Here is a 19,795-nt window from a genome sequence, read left to right on the forward strand (position 1 = left end):
GGACTGGAGAGTATTATGCTGAGTGAAGTAAGTCAATCGGAGAAGGACAATCATCATATGGTTTCACTCATACAGGGAATATAAGAAATAGAGAAAGCGATTATAAGGGAAAGGAGGGGAACTGAGTGGGAAAAATTAGAGAAGGAGACAAACCATGAGAGACTCCTAAATCTGGGACACAAAGGTTTGCAGAAGGGGAGGTGGGCGAGGGATTGGGGTAACTGAGTGACGGGCACTGAGGGGGGTACTTGATGGGATGAGCACTGAGTGATATACTGTATTTTGGCAAATTGAATTTAAATTTAAAAATGTAAAACAAACAAAGGGAGAGAGAGAGGGAGAAACAGACTCCCCGCTGAACAGACAACCCAATGCAGGGCTTGATCCCAGAAAAATAAATAAATGAACAAACAAACAAACAATCTGTAGGTAAATTATTATTATTGAGTTAATAAGGTTATAGGATACAAGGTCAAAATACAAAAGTCACTGATATTCCTGTACACCAAAAATAAACAGAAAGTAAATGTTTTAAAAGTTAATATTTTTAGGTCCACCAGGGTGGCTCAATTGATCATCCAGCTCTTGGTTTCAGCTCAAGTCATGATCTCATGAGTTGTGGGACTGAGCTCTGAGTGGGACTCCACACTCAATGGGGAATCTGCTTGAAGATCCTCTTCCTCTGCCTCTCCCCCTGCTCTCTCTCTCTCTCTCTAAAATGAATAGTACCTCTGTGCAGAAATCAATAAAAAAATGTTGATAGAAATTAAAGTACTCTTATACAAAATCAAGTTCAATGAATGGGACTATCAATACTGTTATCGATTTTTGCCAAATTGATTTTGAGGATCAATGCAATCACAATAAAATGTCAATAGAATCTTTTTAGGAATCTAGTAGGCTAATTCTAAAAATAGAGGGTTAACCATTCCTGAAGAAGAAAAGTAACTTAGGAGGACTTGCTTCATTTAATAGCAAGACTTCTCATAAAGCTACAGTAATTAATACAGGGTTGATATCCAGACTGATGCATAAATAGTCTAGGATAGATATACAGACCTAGTCTAAAAATACATCCATGCATCTAGACAAATGATGTAGAGAAGTGGTGGAGGGATAAATAGTGTTGAAATTGTGTATTTATGTGGGAAGAAAATGAAACTGTTCCCCTAACTCATGCTATAAATGAACATCATTCCAGATACATTAAAGAATTAACCGTGTAAGAAAAACAATGGAGCTGTTAGAAATTACTCTACAGAGAATACTATCATAATCTAAGGGTAGGAAAAGACTTCTTAATCCAGGCAGAAATAGCACTACCCATTAATAAAAATATTATTGAACTAAATCACATTAAGAACTCTGTTCATCAAAAGGCACCATTAAGAAAGGGAAAGGGCAAGTTACAGAATGAGAGAAGGTATGTGTACTACATGTAACGGACAGAAGTCACATCCAAAATGCATAACGTACACCCCGAAGTCAGCAAGAAAAAGAGAACTCAGCAGTAATACAGGGAAATGGCTTGAACAGACATTTCACAAAATCAGACTTTCAAAGATCCAATAAACACATGAAAAGGTGTTTCATGAGAGACATAATTAATAATTCAGTAAAATGCAAAATATAACCACAAAGAGATTCCACTACACATTCACTGGATTGACAAAGACTAAAATAATTGAAAATATCAAATACTGAAGAAAATGTGTAACAGGAGCTCTCATAGAGCTGCTGATGGGAGGAAAAGAATTATGTGGTTATTTTGAGAACTCTCGGGCAGTATCTAGTACAACTGAAGTTACATCCTATCATCTAGCAGGTCCCCTCCGAGGACAGTACTAAGACAATGTCTGCAAATGTGTACAGGAGACTGACACAGGATTAAATATGGCCATATGGTCACGATAATCCCAACTAGAAATACCTCAATCTATGTCAACTTTAGAAGGTATTAATACATTTTGTACAGCCCCATGATAGAATATTGCACAGCCACGAAGAGGAAGGAATCATAGTGACATGCAACATCAGAAACAAATTTGTTGAGGCAAACCAGATGCAAAATGCAGAATTACACTTTTTTAAAGATTTAGTACATGTATTTTTTAGGTTTGTAAAATTGTCAAATATTTTTAGACCAACTGAACTTCTAGAAAATTATTCCATTTGTGTTACAGGCATTTTTAAAATGCATGATCCGATTTTATTCCTAAAATAGATTTTTAAATTTCAGGAGATAGCTATGAGGTCTGAATTAAAATTTTAGATACTGTAAACTTAAGAGTGAAAATGCATTCTTTTAAAACATTTTATTATTGAAATATAGTTTGATATACAATGTTATATTAGTTTCAAGAATACCACATAGTGATTGGACAATTCTATAACTTACACAGTGCTTACCATGGTAAGTGTAGTCACCATATGTCACCATATGAACATTATTACAATATTATTGACTATATTCCCTATGTTGTCATGATCCCATTTCTATAAAGTTCAAAACCAGGCAAAATGAAACTATGGTGTTTAAGAATGCATACCTGGGGCACCTGGGTGGCTCAGTGGTTCAGCATCTGCCTTTGGCTCAGGTTGTGATCCCAAGGTCCTGGGATCGAGTCCCATGTCAGGCTCCCTGCAGGGAGCCTGCTTCTCCTTCTGCCTGTATCTCTGCCTCTCTCTGTGTCTCATGAATAAGTAAATAAAATCTTTAAAAAATAATAATGCATACCTAAGTAGTAAAATATTTTTTTAAATTAAGGAAGTACCTATCAGACTTACCTATCACGTAAGTCTGGTGATTATCTTTGGTCAGAAAAGAGGATTGCAACGATTTCTGGGCTGCTGTACTATTTATTGAACTGATGTAGTTGTACAGAGATATTCACTTCACTTTAAACAGATTCATGAAGCTGTACATGTCTTATGGACTCTTATGTATATATTCCATTTTCATAATATAACAGACACAAAAAGATGCTGAGAACCAAGTCACTCTTCTTCTCTGGGCATATTCACATTTTGGGGGGCTGTCTGGAACGGCAGAGGAGGCAGCTTGGGGAGGAGCCCGCTGAAGACCAAGTTGCTGCACCAAGGAGGATGGATCAGATTGATGAAGGCCATCCAATAGCCTGGGAGCCCTAACTAAGCAACTCAACAAAGATAAGCTATATACAGTGGCTGGTTTGGGTCTGTTTTGCTTTGTTTTCCTTTGTAATTTTTAGTAGAATTACTTCCTTAGCCCTGTAAAGTTGTTCTTGCAATATTCCGTGTTATTCAGTTTTCACATTTACAACTTTCAATCAAGAGTCCTTTGGGCCTGTCAAGTTAGGAGTCCTAGTCAATTTTAGTTACTTCCTGTAAATAGGAGCTAGACAAACTTTTTAAAAACGGTGTAATTATTCAATTTTACAAGTGGTCCTTGTGCTTAGTAAAACTTCCATATCTGCCTCCTACTTAATGTTTTCATTTTCTGTTAAACTATGATCAGATTCAATCATTTTGACATAATTGACTACAGCTGCTTTTATTTTTAAAAATTAAGGCAATCAACTTTATTAAAAGTAATACATTAAAAAAAAGTAATACATCAATTAAACAATTAGAGAAACGCCTAGGTGGCTCAGTGGTTGAGCGTCTGCCTTTGGCTCAGGTTGTGTTCTAGGGTCCTGGGATCGAGTCCTGCATCAGGCTCTCTGCATGGAGTCTGCTTCTCCCTCTGCTTGTGTCTCTGCCTCTCTGTGTCTCTCATGAATAAATAAATAAAATCTTAAAGAAAAAAAAATTAGAACTTGTACATGGGGCAGAGCCCTAGACCTAGCAAAGAAGTTTTATGTATATTTTTCTCTAAACTTAGGATCCAATTAGAAAGGTTTTATATGAAGTTTCCAAAAATAGAAGATTCTGGGGCTCAAAAAGTTCTCTAAGGCCAACTTAAATAACTTGAGAAGTGATATGAATGGCTTGTGTCCCCCAACATTAACCAGATGTCAGTGTTTCAATGCATACTCACAGAAACACCAGCGAGCTGTCCCAGAGCGCAATTCTGTGCATTAAGTACCGGCAACCAGCTGACGCCAGTTCATCCACTTGTCTTTGTTTGCTCATGTTTGTACATGTATAAACCCAAAAATGGTTGTTTAAAAATAAACATGTCATCTCATAGAATGTTTAACTTTTTTTTGAATGTTGCTTAAATGTGGCTTTCAGAGATGTCTGTGTAGTAGAGTTAAATGCTAGAACATTTTTTTCTTGATGACAAGAATATATTATCTCACACTTGAAGTTTATTCACAGAAATCGCTGGAAAACAATTCACGGAGGCTCTCTCTGCTCAGTGTTTTAAAAGATCTCAAAAACCAAAGCCCATCATACCCCAGGGTTTTCCTTATTTTAGGCAGAAATTACACCTGCCGCCTTTTTGTAATAGGCCTTATGTAATAGGCATAGCAATATTTAGGCTCCTCATTAATATAGCAAGGAGTTTCATTAAACCTGATTTATTGCTGTCACTTTGGAAAAGCCATGGGTTTGTGCTGCATTAGGTCACAAATCCATCCTGCCCCTTAACAGAAATTTATTAACAAATAAGTTTTGTTGTGGGGCTTGTCAGCTTTTAGTTGGATGACCATGCTCAAGAATTCCATACATTTGCCAACATAAGAAATGTTACTGTATGTGGTCTTCTGAGTTAATTGAAAGAAATGTGTCACTTCAATTTTTAGTTTTCTTGAAAGTCACATCAAGAAAATGCAGTTTGCGTCCCCACCACCTGTCATTATCTTACTTCTTCCTCTCTTCTGCCAGGTTTTTTTTCCACTATGCCTTTCCATTTTCATCACCGTTGAGCTGTATCTTGCACATTAAGGAAAGCCAGGAGGAAGAACTAAAGCCACGATACACTGCCCCAGCCCAAACATGGAGAACCCTGAAGACCCAGAGTGCTCTACCTGGCAGACTCCAGCGTTCAAGGAACACGCACCGTTGTCACCATGCTACAGAGGACACGGGGCACCACCTGAGGTGCTCAGAGAGGCAAGATGCTCAAGAGGTGTAAGATGTCCTGGCACCCTAGCTACTGAGTGCAGGGCAATAGATCCTAGCACTGGTAGGCCAAGGCTGTCAGCAACATACATGCAGTGTGTGTATTATCATTTTCCTCCCACCATCTACCTTCTGATAGAGTGAAAAGGCCAGAAGGCGGAAAGTAAAGAAACTGAGATTATTCATGGGTTGGGCTATACATGGAATTATCCAATTTGATTTTTTCAATTTCGATTTTGAAGATTTTAAATGTAATTTAAATATAGTGTGGGGGGAATGCCTGGGTGGCTCAGCAGTTGAGTGTCTGCCTTCAGCCCAGGGCGTAATCCTGGGGTCCCAGGATCGAGTCCCACATCGGGCTCCCTGCATGGAGCCTGCTTCTCCCTCTGCCTATGTCTCTGCCTCTCTCGCTGTCTCTCATGAATGAATGAATGAATGGATGAATGAATGAATGAAGTGGGGGGTATTAACACTTTAAAAAGTCTAGAATATATTCTTTGGGTCACATTCCCTTTGTAGCAAAATCAGAACTGCATTATGTTGAATTCACTTAACAGTAGCAAAGACAGGAAGCTTGTTTTGCAGACAGTCCACCAATGATTGCATGGTACAAGTAAGTCTTGGGTCCAAATCATGGTTACTTCAGCAAGCAAACACAAGGGAAACAGGTAAACTCTTTCCCAGAGAGGACCTGACTCTAGGGCCTAAACCTTGAATGGTGTGAGACGGAGAACAAATGCCTGGCTATGGGTACCTCGCGGACACTTCGTGAACTCCTCAGAAGAGTGGCAGCTAAAACTTGTACCTGGCTCACTGCCCCACTCCCAGCTGTCAGTCTCTCAAAGCTAAATCTAATTTTCTAGAGCCTGCCTCATATTCCAAAATTCTAAATGAAGAGAGGCAAGTACAACAACTCGGAAAAGATCAAAAGATCATTAATATTCAAGACCTTGATTTCTGGCAAATCTTCCTCTGTGATGTGATCAGGTAAGCTGAGATGAGAAAACTTTGTTCCAATTCTAGGAGCTACTTATTACTGTATTTCTGCTCTTTGGTTGACTGAATTACAGTCCCTTTAAGTTTTCAAATGGATTTCTCTCAAAAATCCAAAGTGTGGTTATGGTACCATTTTCACTGGAAAAGGAAACACGATCTATATTGTCAGCATTTAAATATATATATGAGCAAAGACTGGCATTTCAAAGTAAAGACCATGAACTTATACTTGGTGTATAAAGGGGAATGTGAAAAAGGCTAATATTTTTAAGTCTCTATTGTGTAGAAAAAGAACTGGAGTTTGAAATATTTGGGAGAAAAACTGCACATGCAAGACAGACATCCAAAATGGCTCAACATAATTTATTTTTTTTATGTTAAAATGTACAGAGTTCTTTTGAAAGTACTTGCTAGAAAGGGGAAAAAAAAGTGATATTACATACAAGGAGAGGAAGGGAGACCGACTGGCCCAGGAGCGCATGACATGGAGAAATACAAAGGCATCTAGGCACCCCTTCCCCGTAGCTTACAAGTCACCATGAACAAAGTACAAAGAGGTTACAAAACAGGAAAAGCAAATATAAACAGACAGGAATAGACTTAGCTTCATTTGTACATGCGGCTTTTAGAGGCATCTGGAGCTCTATTCACACACTCTAGAGATCTCTTTAAAGAGAATTTTTATCTTTCTTAAAATAGTTTTTAATATTCTACAACAAAGATAAAAAATTTTAAAGATGGAATGAAATGAAAAAGCTCTTATTTTTAAAAGGCATCAAAGTCACTAACAGTGAGTTTTTAAATTTCTTTTTTAGAAGATTACCCAAGTTATCTTGCTAAAAATACATTTTTTTTAAACAGAAGTGAAAAAATGACAGGTACCAATATTACTGTGTTGGATAATTTCTTTTATAATATAGAAAAGAACATTTTCTCTACAATAGTTCTACAGTCACAAAAAGGCTTGTGGAAAAGGGAGCTGCCCGATTGAATTTTTTTTTTTTAAAGAAACAAATGAAACCAAACACAACCGCAAACCAACTGAAACTGAATTCACGGCCCTCCTTTCAACAGCTTCTCCTTCTGCCTTGACCCACCCTCCTCCCAACATACCTCCCTCCCGGCCCACCCCGTCCCCACCCCAACCAGGAAGCAATGACAGAGCTGAAGATGTAGGGAGAGGGCAGCACAGTGCACTTTCTACATAGGATGACTGGGAACTGGAAGAGTATATACAGAGAAACTGGGTCCTACACAGCCTTGCACATGCTCAGAATCGATAGTGGGAAGATGTGGAATTCTGCCTTTTTCTACCTAACACGTTTATAATTGAGAAAGTCAATTAAAGTGTATAAAAAAAAACAACAAACCTGTGCATCTGAAAAAATTTAATGCCTAATTAGTACTTCAAAAATTTATCTATATAAAATGTACAAATAAAGGAGAGAATTTAATGCTTACAGGTATTTCTTTAAGCAGTACTTCCCCCTTTTGGATATTTGACTGCACATACCAAGTGGTATAATAGTTTCCATCTTCTAATGATGGAACATATATATAGATAATATATATATATATATATTTTTTACCTATCCCTGGAGCAAGTAATAGGAAGAGAATGGGCGAACTGGCTGCACGAGAGAAAAGATAATGGGAGTTGGAAGCAACATAGGAACCTGCTAAAACCCTGCTGTCCAGATTTGCCCTACTATGCTGGTGGTTGGTTTATCCCTCTTCTCTTTTAACCACTCACAGGAGAGGGGCTGGTGCACTCTGATTCACAGGGAATGAACTCAGGATCTCAAGACAAATGAAAACTAGAGGTATGTATCATTTAAGTAGCTATAAAACTCACACCATGATCTCCCTTCTGTCATCTCTTCCGACATAAACAGTGTCAAATGTTTGTCAGGTATTTTTCAAATCACTGAAATGTACAGTCATCCATCAACACTTTAAGTAAGAGGCTAATCACTGGGGACTGCTGTTTGGGTTTAGTCAGAGTCGAAGGCTCAAGAATCAAGACCCTTAGCATCTCAAAGTACATACTTAAAAACAAGAGGCTGTATGGAATATGTGTTATGGCTGATTCACCAGGTGGTAAAAAACAAGAGGTATATTTCCTCTTTTTGATTGTTAATTGACCATCTTTATTCCTCCAAGGCGGGATTAGGATTGCAAACAGCTTTCCTCTGAGATTCTGCTGTTAACTGAGACTTACAGTATTTTTGTGTCTCTGAGTGCTGAGTGGGAATAGTAAAACAAAAACAAAATAAAAACAGAAAAAAAATTATATTACACTTGACTTAAGAAAAACAAACATTTCAATGTAGTCCAACTATAAAGAAACATTCTTGGGGAAAAGTTTCAAGAGGTGTGTGTGTGTGGTGTGTATGTGTGTATGCTTGTGCGTGTGTGTGTGTATGTGTGTGGGGGGAGTGGAGGGGATTTTAAAAGGAGAAGCATTTTCCTGCCTCGCTTTATTAATAATAATAATAATAATAATAATATTAACAATAATAATAAGTTTAAGGAGCTTGGGTTGTTCTCCATGTCCCCATCCGAGTCTCCCGTAAGTGCCTCCTGCTGGAATGAAGTAGGAAATGAAAGGTTGGGTCTGGAGGAAAGGGTCTGGTTAACCCCCGAGATGTATATATAACATTTAAAATGACAACATTGGGAGCTGCAAACAGTGAGGGGAAACACACATTTTAAAATAAAATAAAGATAATTCGCTTTTACACAAATTCTGTCCATGTGGTATGTAAAGAAAGTAAGGCTCTTTTTAATTATGAAAAGATTTTTGTGCATGTTTCCCCTATCCCCAAATCCATTTTTAGATGAGTTCTATTGTAAAATGTTCAAGATTGCGAAGAAAACCAAAACCCAGAACAAAATGAACCCAAAAAAAAGAGAAGACCAGGTTTTCTAAAAAATAAAATAAACCAAAGAAAAATTCCTCTAAATCTACAGCAATATTTTAACTGGAAAAAGGTCCATTTTTCTCTGGTTTGTCAGTATAAAAGGTTCCTTTATTTATATATATTTAAGTTTTTAGTTGCAAGTTCATCTTGCTCATCTTCTCATGTAAGGTCCATTGAGTGACTGCTTGGGCACGCCAGCAGCATTCATGTAGCTGTGATGGGAGGGGCCAGTGTACATCATGTTTCCATGAGGGTTTGGCTGCATAGGCTGCTGGGTATAGGCCTGGCTCCCCATCATCCCCATCTGCATCTGCATAGGATACTGTGCTGTCTGGTTCATGTAGGCAGGGTTACTATGGTAACTGCTGTTCATCATGGGCTGTGTCATCCGATAGCTGTTCATGGCATTCAAGGTGTTCATATTCATGGAATTGACATTATAAGCGGGGGTCGGCATCAAATTAACCCCCATGTTCATGCCACGCTGAACAGCCAACGCACGAGGGCCGGCCTGCATGGCAACCGCTGGTGGGCTGCGGCCATACAGCTGCTGCTGATGAGCAGCTGCAGAGGGCAGTGGCGCGGATTTGGAGCGGATGGAAATGTGCCCTTTGACTGGCATCTGCCCTTGCAACCTCTGGGTGTGAGGAATGCCAATGTTGGTGGCAGACATGTTGCACTGTAGCAGAGGTGACGTGAGGTTCATGGTGGTAGATGCCAAGTTTGGGGGCGGCGTCATGGTGGCTTGTGCTTGAGGGGTTCCAGCTAATGGATGAGACGGAGCTAGCTGAGCCAGTCCTGTATTAGACAAAGAAACACTGGTTGCATAGGAAGTCACAGCAGGAGAATGGCTATAAGGCATGGCATGAGGGTCCATAATGGTGTTTGTCAGCTGCTGCAACTTGGCTAAACTGAAGGTGGCTGATGGTTGAGAGTAGCTGCCAGCACCAAAGTCCCCTGGAATCCTCTCATAAATACTTATGTTCCCAGTGCTTCCCGATTCAGGGATCTCCATGATCATGGGCGCTGGAGTGAAACTGTTGTTCATACTGCACTGTGACAGCGGGGGCTGCTGCTGCGGTGGGGGCGGAGGCTGTGGCTGCTGGGGCTGGGGCTGTGGTGGCGGTGGGGCGGGCGGCGGTGGCTGCTGTGGCTGCTGGGGGGGTGGAGGCTGTGGTGCTGGTTGCGGCGGTGGCGCCGGTGGGGGCGGCTGCTGCTGCTGCTGCTGTTGCTGTTGCTGCTGCTGCTGCTGCTGTTGCTGCTGCTGCTGCTGTGGGGGTGGGGGCGGCGGCTGCTGCTGGTTACTGGGGGGCCTCTCCACCACACAGCTCTGAGGTGACTTGATGTTGCAGTTGGCTGCCGCAGGCTGGACGCTGTTCTGCTGCATCATGCTGCAGCTGTTGCCCATGTTTGCCATTTGCTGAGTGACGACACAACTGTTCTGGGTGAGGCTGCTGGAGGACGACAAGCCACCATAGGAGCAGCTGCTCTGCGAAGAGTTATTCCCACAGATGCTGCCACCCATTGTAGAATCGTAACTGCTGGGGTTCTCGTAGTTTTCTGTGGTGCTCTCGATGCTGCCCAGGTCACTGAAGCCACTGTCCACCACCTGCTGAGAGTGGTCTGATACGGAAGGCACATCCATCATGGGGCTGGTCTCCATGTTCTGCATAGAGGGTGCGGACAGGGATCCTTGCTCCGGGCTGATCTGGGTGTAACCACTTTCGAGGGCAGGCACGTTGGGACTACTGACTGAACGGACCGACTGGCTGGGATGAGACTGAACGGAAGATATGGGACTATTATGTTCCGAAGCATGGCAGTCTTCAACCATTGACATCTGAGGGTCTTCATCAGCCTGGGTATAACTCTGCAGGGTCTGACATGCTGCCAGAGTTTCTTCACAGTCCTGGTAGGCTCCCTCGTGCTCGTTACTTTCTTCTTGAGTCAAAGACTGCACTGCTTGCACAGTTTCTAGATCCAGTTCACTGTGAGGAATCTCTTCTTCCTCTTTCAGCTCAATTAATTCTTCCTTAGAGTTTGAATCTTCTTCATGATCATCCTCAGACCCTGGCATATGCTCTGATACCATGGATGTTTCATGGGAAGTCTGTTCCTCTTCAGAATCTGGTTCTGTTTCATCTTTATCCTTTATATTCTCCCTACTGCTCTGAATATTAGTATCTAAAAAAGACTCCTGACTACCGGGCTCCTCCTTGACGTCTTCTCTAATGGGTTGTTCCTCTAGCTCTTTTTTCTTGGTAGGTTCCAGATGACCATCATCTTCATCATCTGCATCATGGTCCTCATTCTGGTTTGTCTCGATAGCCACTTCATCCTCTTCCTCTTGCTCCTGTTCTTCCAGTTCTTGTTGCTCCTCCTCTGATTGCCTCTGCTCCTCTGAGACACGGGGCTTCTCTTCTTCCTCTTCTATCTCAGGCTGTTTTGTTTCTGTCTCAGGACTGTTGCTATCCACTGGAGAAGCTGCTCTAACTTCACTGCTGGTTGTATCTTCTTCTTCTCCCTCTTCAACCTCTTCTGCTTCCGCGTGCATCTCCTCTTCTTCCTTTCCTTCTTCAGTTAAAGGCAAGTCTTCTTTTGGTTCCACAGTTTCTTCATTCTCTTGAAGTTTGGGTTTACGTCCTTGTTTGGGAATGGGGACTATGGGCTCAACAATGCATTCTTGAGTAGAAATGGGTATGATTTCCCGATTCAACTTAAATCCTGGTTTGCGACCAGGTCTTTTCTTCCAGTGGATAGGTTTGCGGCTTTTGCCTTTGGGCCACCCCTTTTTCTTTTTCATAGGCGTGGATGTATCTGGCTCAAGTTGAGAATCTTTCACATCACATTTTCTCAAGAGAGATACTGGCTTTAGGATAGGAGTGTCTATACAGGAGGGATAAAAAAAGAAACATCACATTAAAAAAAAAAATCACAAGATTTTGTGTTTGTACTAGTGCCTTTTTCTGAGATCATACATGCAACGGAAATGGTTTTACTAATCATCACAAACTCCTGATTACCTTCACTTTCAAGTTAAGAATTGAAAGGACAAACCTAATCAATGAGCTCTTCTAAAGTCACACAGTGACCTGGCTGAACAATGAGAATCCCAGTCAATGCTCTGCTGCCACCCACTAGTTAAAAATCAGGTTTATCATCACCAATCGCACGGCTTTAAGAAGTTAGTCTATATGTCAGTTTTCTCCTCTAGCAAATGGAGATAAGCGGTGTAAAGATGCAAATGCTCGGCAGTTATTACAACTGCTTCAGACAAGCGGTATTTACTGTGTAAGTAAAAAATCAGCTCGTCTCTTTTTTTTTTTTTTTCTCTCTCCTGTTTACAATTTATATCATCTCTCTGGTTTTCTTGGTTTCCATACAATCATTACTTCAGGTAATATCATGAGTTAATTACCCCAGGCCATGACTAAGCAATCCTACATGAAAAACTGCTCAATGTTGTGTTTGTACAGGAATAGCCACAAGGCATTTAGTCCTAGACAAATACTGACCTAAAGAAAAAGTGAAAGCACCAATGACAATGATTTATTAGAAATAAATTTGATATTAGCATTATTTTCTCTCCATTACCTTTTTCTATTTTTAAAGATTGTAGTAAATTGTGCATAGCAGAAAATGTACCCTTCTAACCACATTTAGGTGTCCAATACAATGCGGCATTAAGTATATTCACATTTCCCATTAATTTTTAAAGGAAAGAACCCAAGGCAAGAATAGGATTTCTAAGAGGGAGCTAAAAAGGCACAGTTAGCAATAATAACTTGAAAATTAAGAAAGGAAATGGCCGCATCAGAGAATACTTGTCCAAGTCAACAAGAACTTAAATAGGGGATATTATTTTAGTCTACAATGATCCAAGAGAGAATTTTACTGAAGAGCCAAATTTATACAATTAAGTCTTTAGTTTCCTAGTTATAAAACTCAAAGTGTAACACAATAAAACTGTGGAAAATCATTTACAATAAAGCAAAGCACTCATCTTACCACTATATTAAAAGTACTTCTTATATAAAAATATGAGTGGGGAAAACACAAGTGTCTACTAGATATGAAATTGAGCAAATTTATTTTTTTAAAGAAGGATAAAAAGCTCAATTAGTTAATAAATAAAAGCTGTATCTCCATCACAAATGGCCAAATAGATTCTTCCAAATTCACCTGCCAAAGTAAAAATGCTCAGTTTGACAGCCCCTGCCCCACTCCACCCATTAAGGCAAACTCTGCTTATGCAGGCAGCATGATGCACTGGTAGAAACCTTAGGGTAGGATGTAAATGACTAGCCTGTGACCCCGCACATATACAAGCCCCAATTTATTGCTAAATGACAAGACTATTTTAAAAGTAAATCACTGGATTTTTTGCTATGCCATGAAATTTAACCTACCCTGAGGCATTTTTATTAGAAACTTACTACTCGCAGAGAAAGGCACATTAGAGATATGATTCAGAAGGATTCCTGAACAGATGTGAAGCAAGTCCAATTTACACAAATCTGATCTTAAGAACCATCATCTTAGTATGTATCCATTTATAGCAATATTTACTAAGTACCTATTTTAAGCACTCAGCATACAAGAATTAGCAAAATAGGTAAGTCCACAGAGTTTACTTTCTAATAAAGGGTTATTACTTCAATGTCTTCCTGATGCAAAGTTCAATCCACCCATTAACTAAAGATCCACATAATGGCTAAGAAAGGATTAGACAAAAAAGAACAACTTCCTAACAGCAAGATATTCTCTACAGAGGCAAAAACAGGTCCTATATGGAAGGGGAAACTAGAAAAAAAAAAAAACTTAAAAAAAAAAAAAGATAGAGGGCTCAATGAGAAAAAGGGGGTGAGTATACTTCACACAAATTTTGAGAGGTTACCAAGTCGACCGCCCTTCATTTGGGACATGTGTCGTTTTTTCAGCCTTTTGCTGGAAGGGTTTGGAGCTATCACTTACAGCCTGTTTCTTCAAAAACAATAAAACTTCCATAAAGCAACAGTTTTGTAAAACATACCATCGGCATCATCTGACTCTTCATCATCATCTTCATCTTTAGATTTCCTCTTAGTAGAGGATCGACACCTGAGCACATCCTGTGAGGACAAACGATGGAAGTACCCTCTGGAGAAGAGTTCATTTTCATCCTCTTCCTCTTCTTCTTCATCAATCTCAAATGTGGGTTCTAATCTTGGCATCGGCCTCTCGGAGTCAGAGTCTTCAAAAGGCTCATCTAACACCTCTGTAGTCTCTGAAATAGTTTCTGTGACCACACTGCTATTGTGGTGTTTGCGTTTTCGGACCCTCCTTCTTCGGTGAAGAATTGGTTTCTATTTAAAAGAGGAAGAAAGTATTTTATTTACAGTAACGAATACTATAATTTCTATTAATAACATAATTTATAGTTTTTGAACCTAACAGAATTAGCAATATAAAATGGTTTGCCAAGAGAGATTTTAAGTTTATTTATTTCAAAATACTATGGTAAGATACTATACATAAAGTCATCACAGAAAGATGTTGGATAATTGAATACAACTTTGCAAAAGGCATGCCCAAAGAGCAGATACTATAATTCCATTAACAGTTCAGTTAAACTTAACACCCTAGGAAAATGCCTATTTCAATCCTGAAATGACACAGAAGCTGATCCTTTAACTTCTCTTTACTTCAAGAGAGAAAAAAAAAGTTTGTTTCATAGCTCTAAACAGAACCATCAGCAAAGCTGTATGATACTTTCATGAGCTATGAACCACCCATAAGGAGTCATAGTAGAATGTAAAAATATGGAGCCGATACGTATTTCTTGATGCTAGTGAAGCATTTCAAAAGTAATAAATCTGTTATTGGAATTTGGCACATTAGGCACAATCTTGTACTAGGATTGATTGAATACCTTAAACCCTACAATAGATACAACAAAATGATAAAGATGATGCACCAGAGATGATCTAAGCTAATCTCCTCATTCTATATAGGCGAGAAAGGCTACAGGGCTTGTTAAAGGTCACATATCCAGTCAGTATAGAAATGGCTGGAAAACAGTCTCTGATTCCCAGTCAAGAGAATTTCTTTAAGAACTTCTAGTATTTTGTACATGATCTCACTGCGTGTTATATAATATTCTGTTGGTTACATAGGGAAATAGCATAACTTTATCTTATAAATAAGCAATATAAGCCTGGAATGGCAAAACTATAGTCTTCATGATCACGTAATGAATGGCAGAGTTAGCCAGTGTTCAGTTTTTCTCTAAATTTAAATTTACTACTCCTTTTACTTGACAATACAGCTTTCAAATTAGGTTAATCATATCTGTTTCTGCTCTTTGGAAAACTGCTGATTGGAACATGAAATATACAAGATGAACCGAGAATACTCTATAGTACTAGAAAGTAAGGAAATGCTCAAAACAAAGCAAAAAAACCTCACAATGATGAGGGTATATATTAAGTTAAAGGGATACTTTTAGTTTTAAAACTAAAGTTAAAGACTCCTCATGGCCAAAGCTAGAACAATTTGAGCAACACATTAAATCAAGTTGGTACTGCTGGGTTATAACTCAATGTATCAAGTAATATCTGAGTCCATGCTGGTATAAATAAATGCTTGAAGAAACAAACAGATGGGTGGGAATGAATAAATAACGAAGTAGAATTCCAAAAATTTAACACAGATATTCTGCTCCTAAGGAATAGAGTGTAACTCTCCACATATCTGAAGTGTGGACTGTTGTCAGTGACTACCTTCCAAAGAGTACAGTATGGGAAAGGGGGAAAAATGGAGTGGAGAAACCTGATAAACACAACCTCAAACCTGGGGATCAAGGCTGACATCAATAGTGAAAAGTCATAATGGCAGTAATACTCTGTGTTTGGTGTATAGGTGTGTGTATACATACATATATAACAAGATAGCCTTTATATGATGTGACAAAATGACACTTTACCTCTGTGGTCTTCTTCCCAAAAACATATTACCCCATTCTACTATCATGAGGGGCATTCTAAAAAACCTAGCCAGAACTCGTGAAACTGTCAAGGTAGTCAAAAACAAGGAGTCTGAAAAAATGTCCTGACCAAGAAGAACCAAAGAGGCATGGCTACTAAGTGTAGTGTGGTGTGCTGGATGCGGTCCTGGAACAGAAAAAGGACATAAGGGAAAACTGAGGAGATCCAAATAAAGTATGGACTTTAGTTAATAAAACACTGGTTCACTATTTGTGACAAATGTGCTGTACCAACATAAGAATAGGGGAAACCGGGTGTAAGGAATTTAGAACTCTCTGTACTTCCTTTGCAATAATTGCATACATCTAAAAGTGTTCTAAAATTAAAAACTTATTTTTTTTATATAAAGTCCTACTTGTTTTTTCCATAAGGTTCTGCTAAGGAAAGGAACAATTTCACTGCTTTGGATGAAAGCTGGTACCCCACTACTATAGGGTGGCTCCACCCAGGGGGCTGAGCTCAGTCTGGCTGGCTTGTGGCAATGCTTTAAATTCACTCCACAGCCTGCAATGGTTCTGGTATACAATTTACCAAAACTCATTATCATCATCACAACGTATTTATAAACTGGCTATTGTTCCAACTTTGCAAGATGATGAAATAAAGTTGAGAAAATATTTTTAAAACCAGGTTAAGTCAAACCACTGGAAGAAAAAAGGGAGAGATGGAGACGGAAGATGAGAACACAGGGGGAAAAGTCCCATCCAAGATGAATGGCATCATTCTGAGCACCCCAACGTAGGGCACCACTGCTCGTCTAGCTATCAAATACTTTCCTCCTTTTCTAACATAAACATTTCTAATCTCTGCATACTTTAAAATATTTTTTAAATCTCTGAAATTCATGATTATAACATCAAGACACCAAGTTGAAAAAGTTTGTCAGCTCTTCAATAAGCTTATGGTGTCTGTGTTCATTTTCGTGAACCACAGAAGCCATCTCCACATTTCACAGGTTCACTGGGAAGATCATAAGCTACAGTATATTGAGGCATAAAGTCTAAAAAAAAAAAAAAAACACACTAACAGTTTCTATATTTACTTTTTTGGAATCCAAGCATAGACAGATGTATACAATAAACTGCAACTGGGGAAAGAACAGACAAGTAAAAAACAAACAAACAAACAAAGAAAATTGCCTTACTTTTCTCTTCAATGTGGGCTTTGTCAGAATGGGTGGGGAGCTGGACCGAGGGCTTTCCGGCTCCTCCTCCTCCTCACTACTCTCACTGAAGCCTCTGAGGAGGGCCCTGTCACCATCACTATAGCGGCGGGGCAACCTATCGTTGCCTTCAGGTAACCTACACTTCAGTGCCTCGGGGCTCTTCTTGAGCTGTCCTCGCCAGAGCTCAACCCCCTCACTCAATCTTCTTTTGGGAATGTCTGGCTTCCCATCCTGGCTCGACTGCTCCTGAGAGGCTGCCAACTGCTCCTCACTTTCAGTATATTGTTCTTGGGAGGTTTCGGATTTTTCCTCACATTCTCCATATTGTTCCTGAGGAGTTGATGTCTCTTCCAAGAGCAGTTTAGATTCTTTATCACTAAAACGTTCCTGGGTTTTTCTGTTCTTCCTCCCCCAGCGGCCTCTCCGGGATGGCTGATTATTTGCAGGAAGACTATCACGGGGAAGGACTTGTTTGTTCAGACGGGTCGAACTGGCTGGTGCTGTAACTTCTGGTTTCTTTTCACTTTCTACTGAAGAATAAGAATCTTGCTCTTTGTTTTCTCGAGATGCAGACTTTCCCACCTGATTTTAGAAAATAAAACCATGCTGGTTAATTTTTCAGTCTTATTTGGTTATACCTCCTACTTGACCTCTTAAAAACAGAGATAAGAAAACGGAGCTTTAAAAAATAAAAGTATTATTTAATAGCTATCATGAATATTTCTCAGGTTTAGGCACTGCTTTAAATAATTTTTAAGATTCATTCAATCCTTACAACCACTGTATGAAGTATTATTATTATACCCTCATTTTACAAACAAGGTACCTGAGGCACAAAAAATACAAGTAACTTGCCCTACGGTATGCAACAGCAAATATGGAAGCTGGGATATAAACCCAGGCAGTCTGATCCAAGAGCTAGTGCTCTTAGCCACTATACAATCCCACCTTCAATAAACAAAGTGAATAGCACTGTTCTTATAAATATTAAATGATAAAAATTTACCAAATTTCTCAGCAATAAAGTTTATAAACAGAGAGGAGATGGGCTCTGGGGCATGGGCATGAGGAGAAAGAGGGTGTTTGAAAAAAATGAAAGAAAATGTAATTATTTTGATTTATTTTTATTCTAAATATTTAATTTCATTTTGAAAATTAAATTACATTAAACAGGGGTGTGAAACTGTTTACGTTTTTCAAAGGAGGACATAGATTTTTAAAGGATGAAAGCACAACTTAAAAAAAAGAACAGAGAAAGGTATGCATCATGTGAAGAAAAATACTGAAAACTATACAATGTTAACATTCCCTCATTAACCCTTTAATGGCTAAAGACATTTGGGTAACCACTGAATTATTTAATGCTCTACTAGAAAACATACACATGTTCACATTATTTCCTTAAATTTATTTTAAGGAAAAGGGATCGTTGTTTCATTTTTTAACAATAGTCAGAATTAAACTCAGATTCCTCAATTACTACTACACGGCTTAAAATTTAGCCATTTATCAGCACTCTGGTAAGAAATTCTTAGTTCTAAGTAACACATTATAACAAATTTGAAGGTCTCCTAATGATCCACGGCTTAAAAATACACAAATAAGTAAACAAAACCCAGTCTTTCTGAAATCTCCATCACTGAAATCAACTATGAAATTCTAATGTGAACTGACTGTATTGGTTTAAGATATTGTAACATGTTTCACAAATACTCATGAACAAGTCAAAAATAGAGCCTTCCGTCATCAAAAATAGAGACTACTCATGCCCTTACACTTGTCTCTAATTCTCTTTCCTGGCACTGCGGCTCTTCGTTTTCTCCTTCCTCAGCCTCCTCCTCTTCCTCCTCCGAGACAACAGAATTGGAGACAATGACAGGAGTCCAGCGCAAGCATTCTGGATCTACATCCACAGGTCGCAAATTCAGCTGAAGCTTTGCCATGTGATCCTGGATAAGTTTTTCCCGGCGGATTATCACAAATCTGGAACCAAAGCAAAGTTTACAGCAATCAATGGTGTGTGTACAAGGAGTGCCTGACAATGAATATGGAGCTATAACCCCCACAGAACCCTGGAGATGATGACAAATGCTTCAAAAATGGCCTGCTTGGGAGGATAAAATATAGAAATATGTCACTATACGAGATAGCTAAGAAATACGGAATTGGACAGATACTTCACAGTCAACAAGAGCAATGGATGAAGTCATTTGAACCATTCACTGTCTCACACTTCCAATCTCTGGAATTTCTGCTACTCTCTCGTACTCTATCTCTATTGTCCAGCTTTCTAGTCCAATGCCTCCTTCCTTTCTCTGTGATCTTTTCCCATACTCTCTAGATAAGGGGGAATTAAACTTCCCCTGTCCTATATTTTATTTTGTATCACTTACATGGAAAAAAATCATGGGTATATTCTATTAGACGTTATTTCTAGAGTTTTTATTTACTTCCTGTATTGTGAAGGAGCTCCCAACATTAGAAAATAAAAGATTCAATAGCATAGGTCCAAAAGTTAGAAGGAAGACTAGAAAAAAACAGTTAAAAAGAAAATATGGTCAATAGTATCAAATATCACAGAAATAAAAATGGTCTCTCAGGATCACTAAATGTACCACTTATATTAGTTTATGCCT

General features: G+C 39.1%; 1 protein-coding gene across 8 annotated transcripts in view; it reads right to left on the reverse strand.

The window, feature by feature from the left end:
• Positions 1-6,387: 6,387 nt before the first annotated feature.
• The window catches only part of KAT6A (lysine acetyltransferase 6A), a 114,008-nt gene continuing 100,600 nt past the window's right edge, over positions 6,388-19,795 (reverse strand). For all 8 annotated transcript variants that reach the window (XM_072776631.1, XM_072776632.1, XM_072776630.1 and 5 more), the window contains 4 exons: positions 18,935-19,142; positions 17,139-17,741; positions 14,002-14,314; positions 6,388-11,855 (listed from right to left, as the gene is read on the reverse strand). In XM_072776631.1, coding sequence (XP_072632732.1) covers positions 9,121-11,855; positions 14,002-14,314; positions 17,139-17,741; positions 18,935-19,142 — 3,859 coding nt within the window. In that variant the 3' untranslated portion in view covers positions 6,388-9,120. The remainder of the gene's footprint in view (positions 11,856-14,001; positions 14,315-17,138; positions 17,742-18,934; positions 19,143-19,795) is intronic.

Source organism: Canis lupus, chromosome 15 (genome assembly GCF_048164855.1).
Source record: "Canis lupus baileyi chromosome 15, mCanLup2.hap1, whole genome shotgun sequence".
Lineage (NCBI taxonomy): Eukaryota > Metazoa > Chordata > Mammalia > Carnivora > Canidae > Canis > Canis lupus.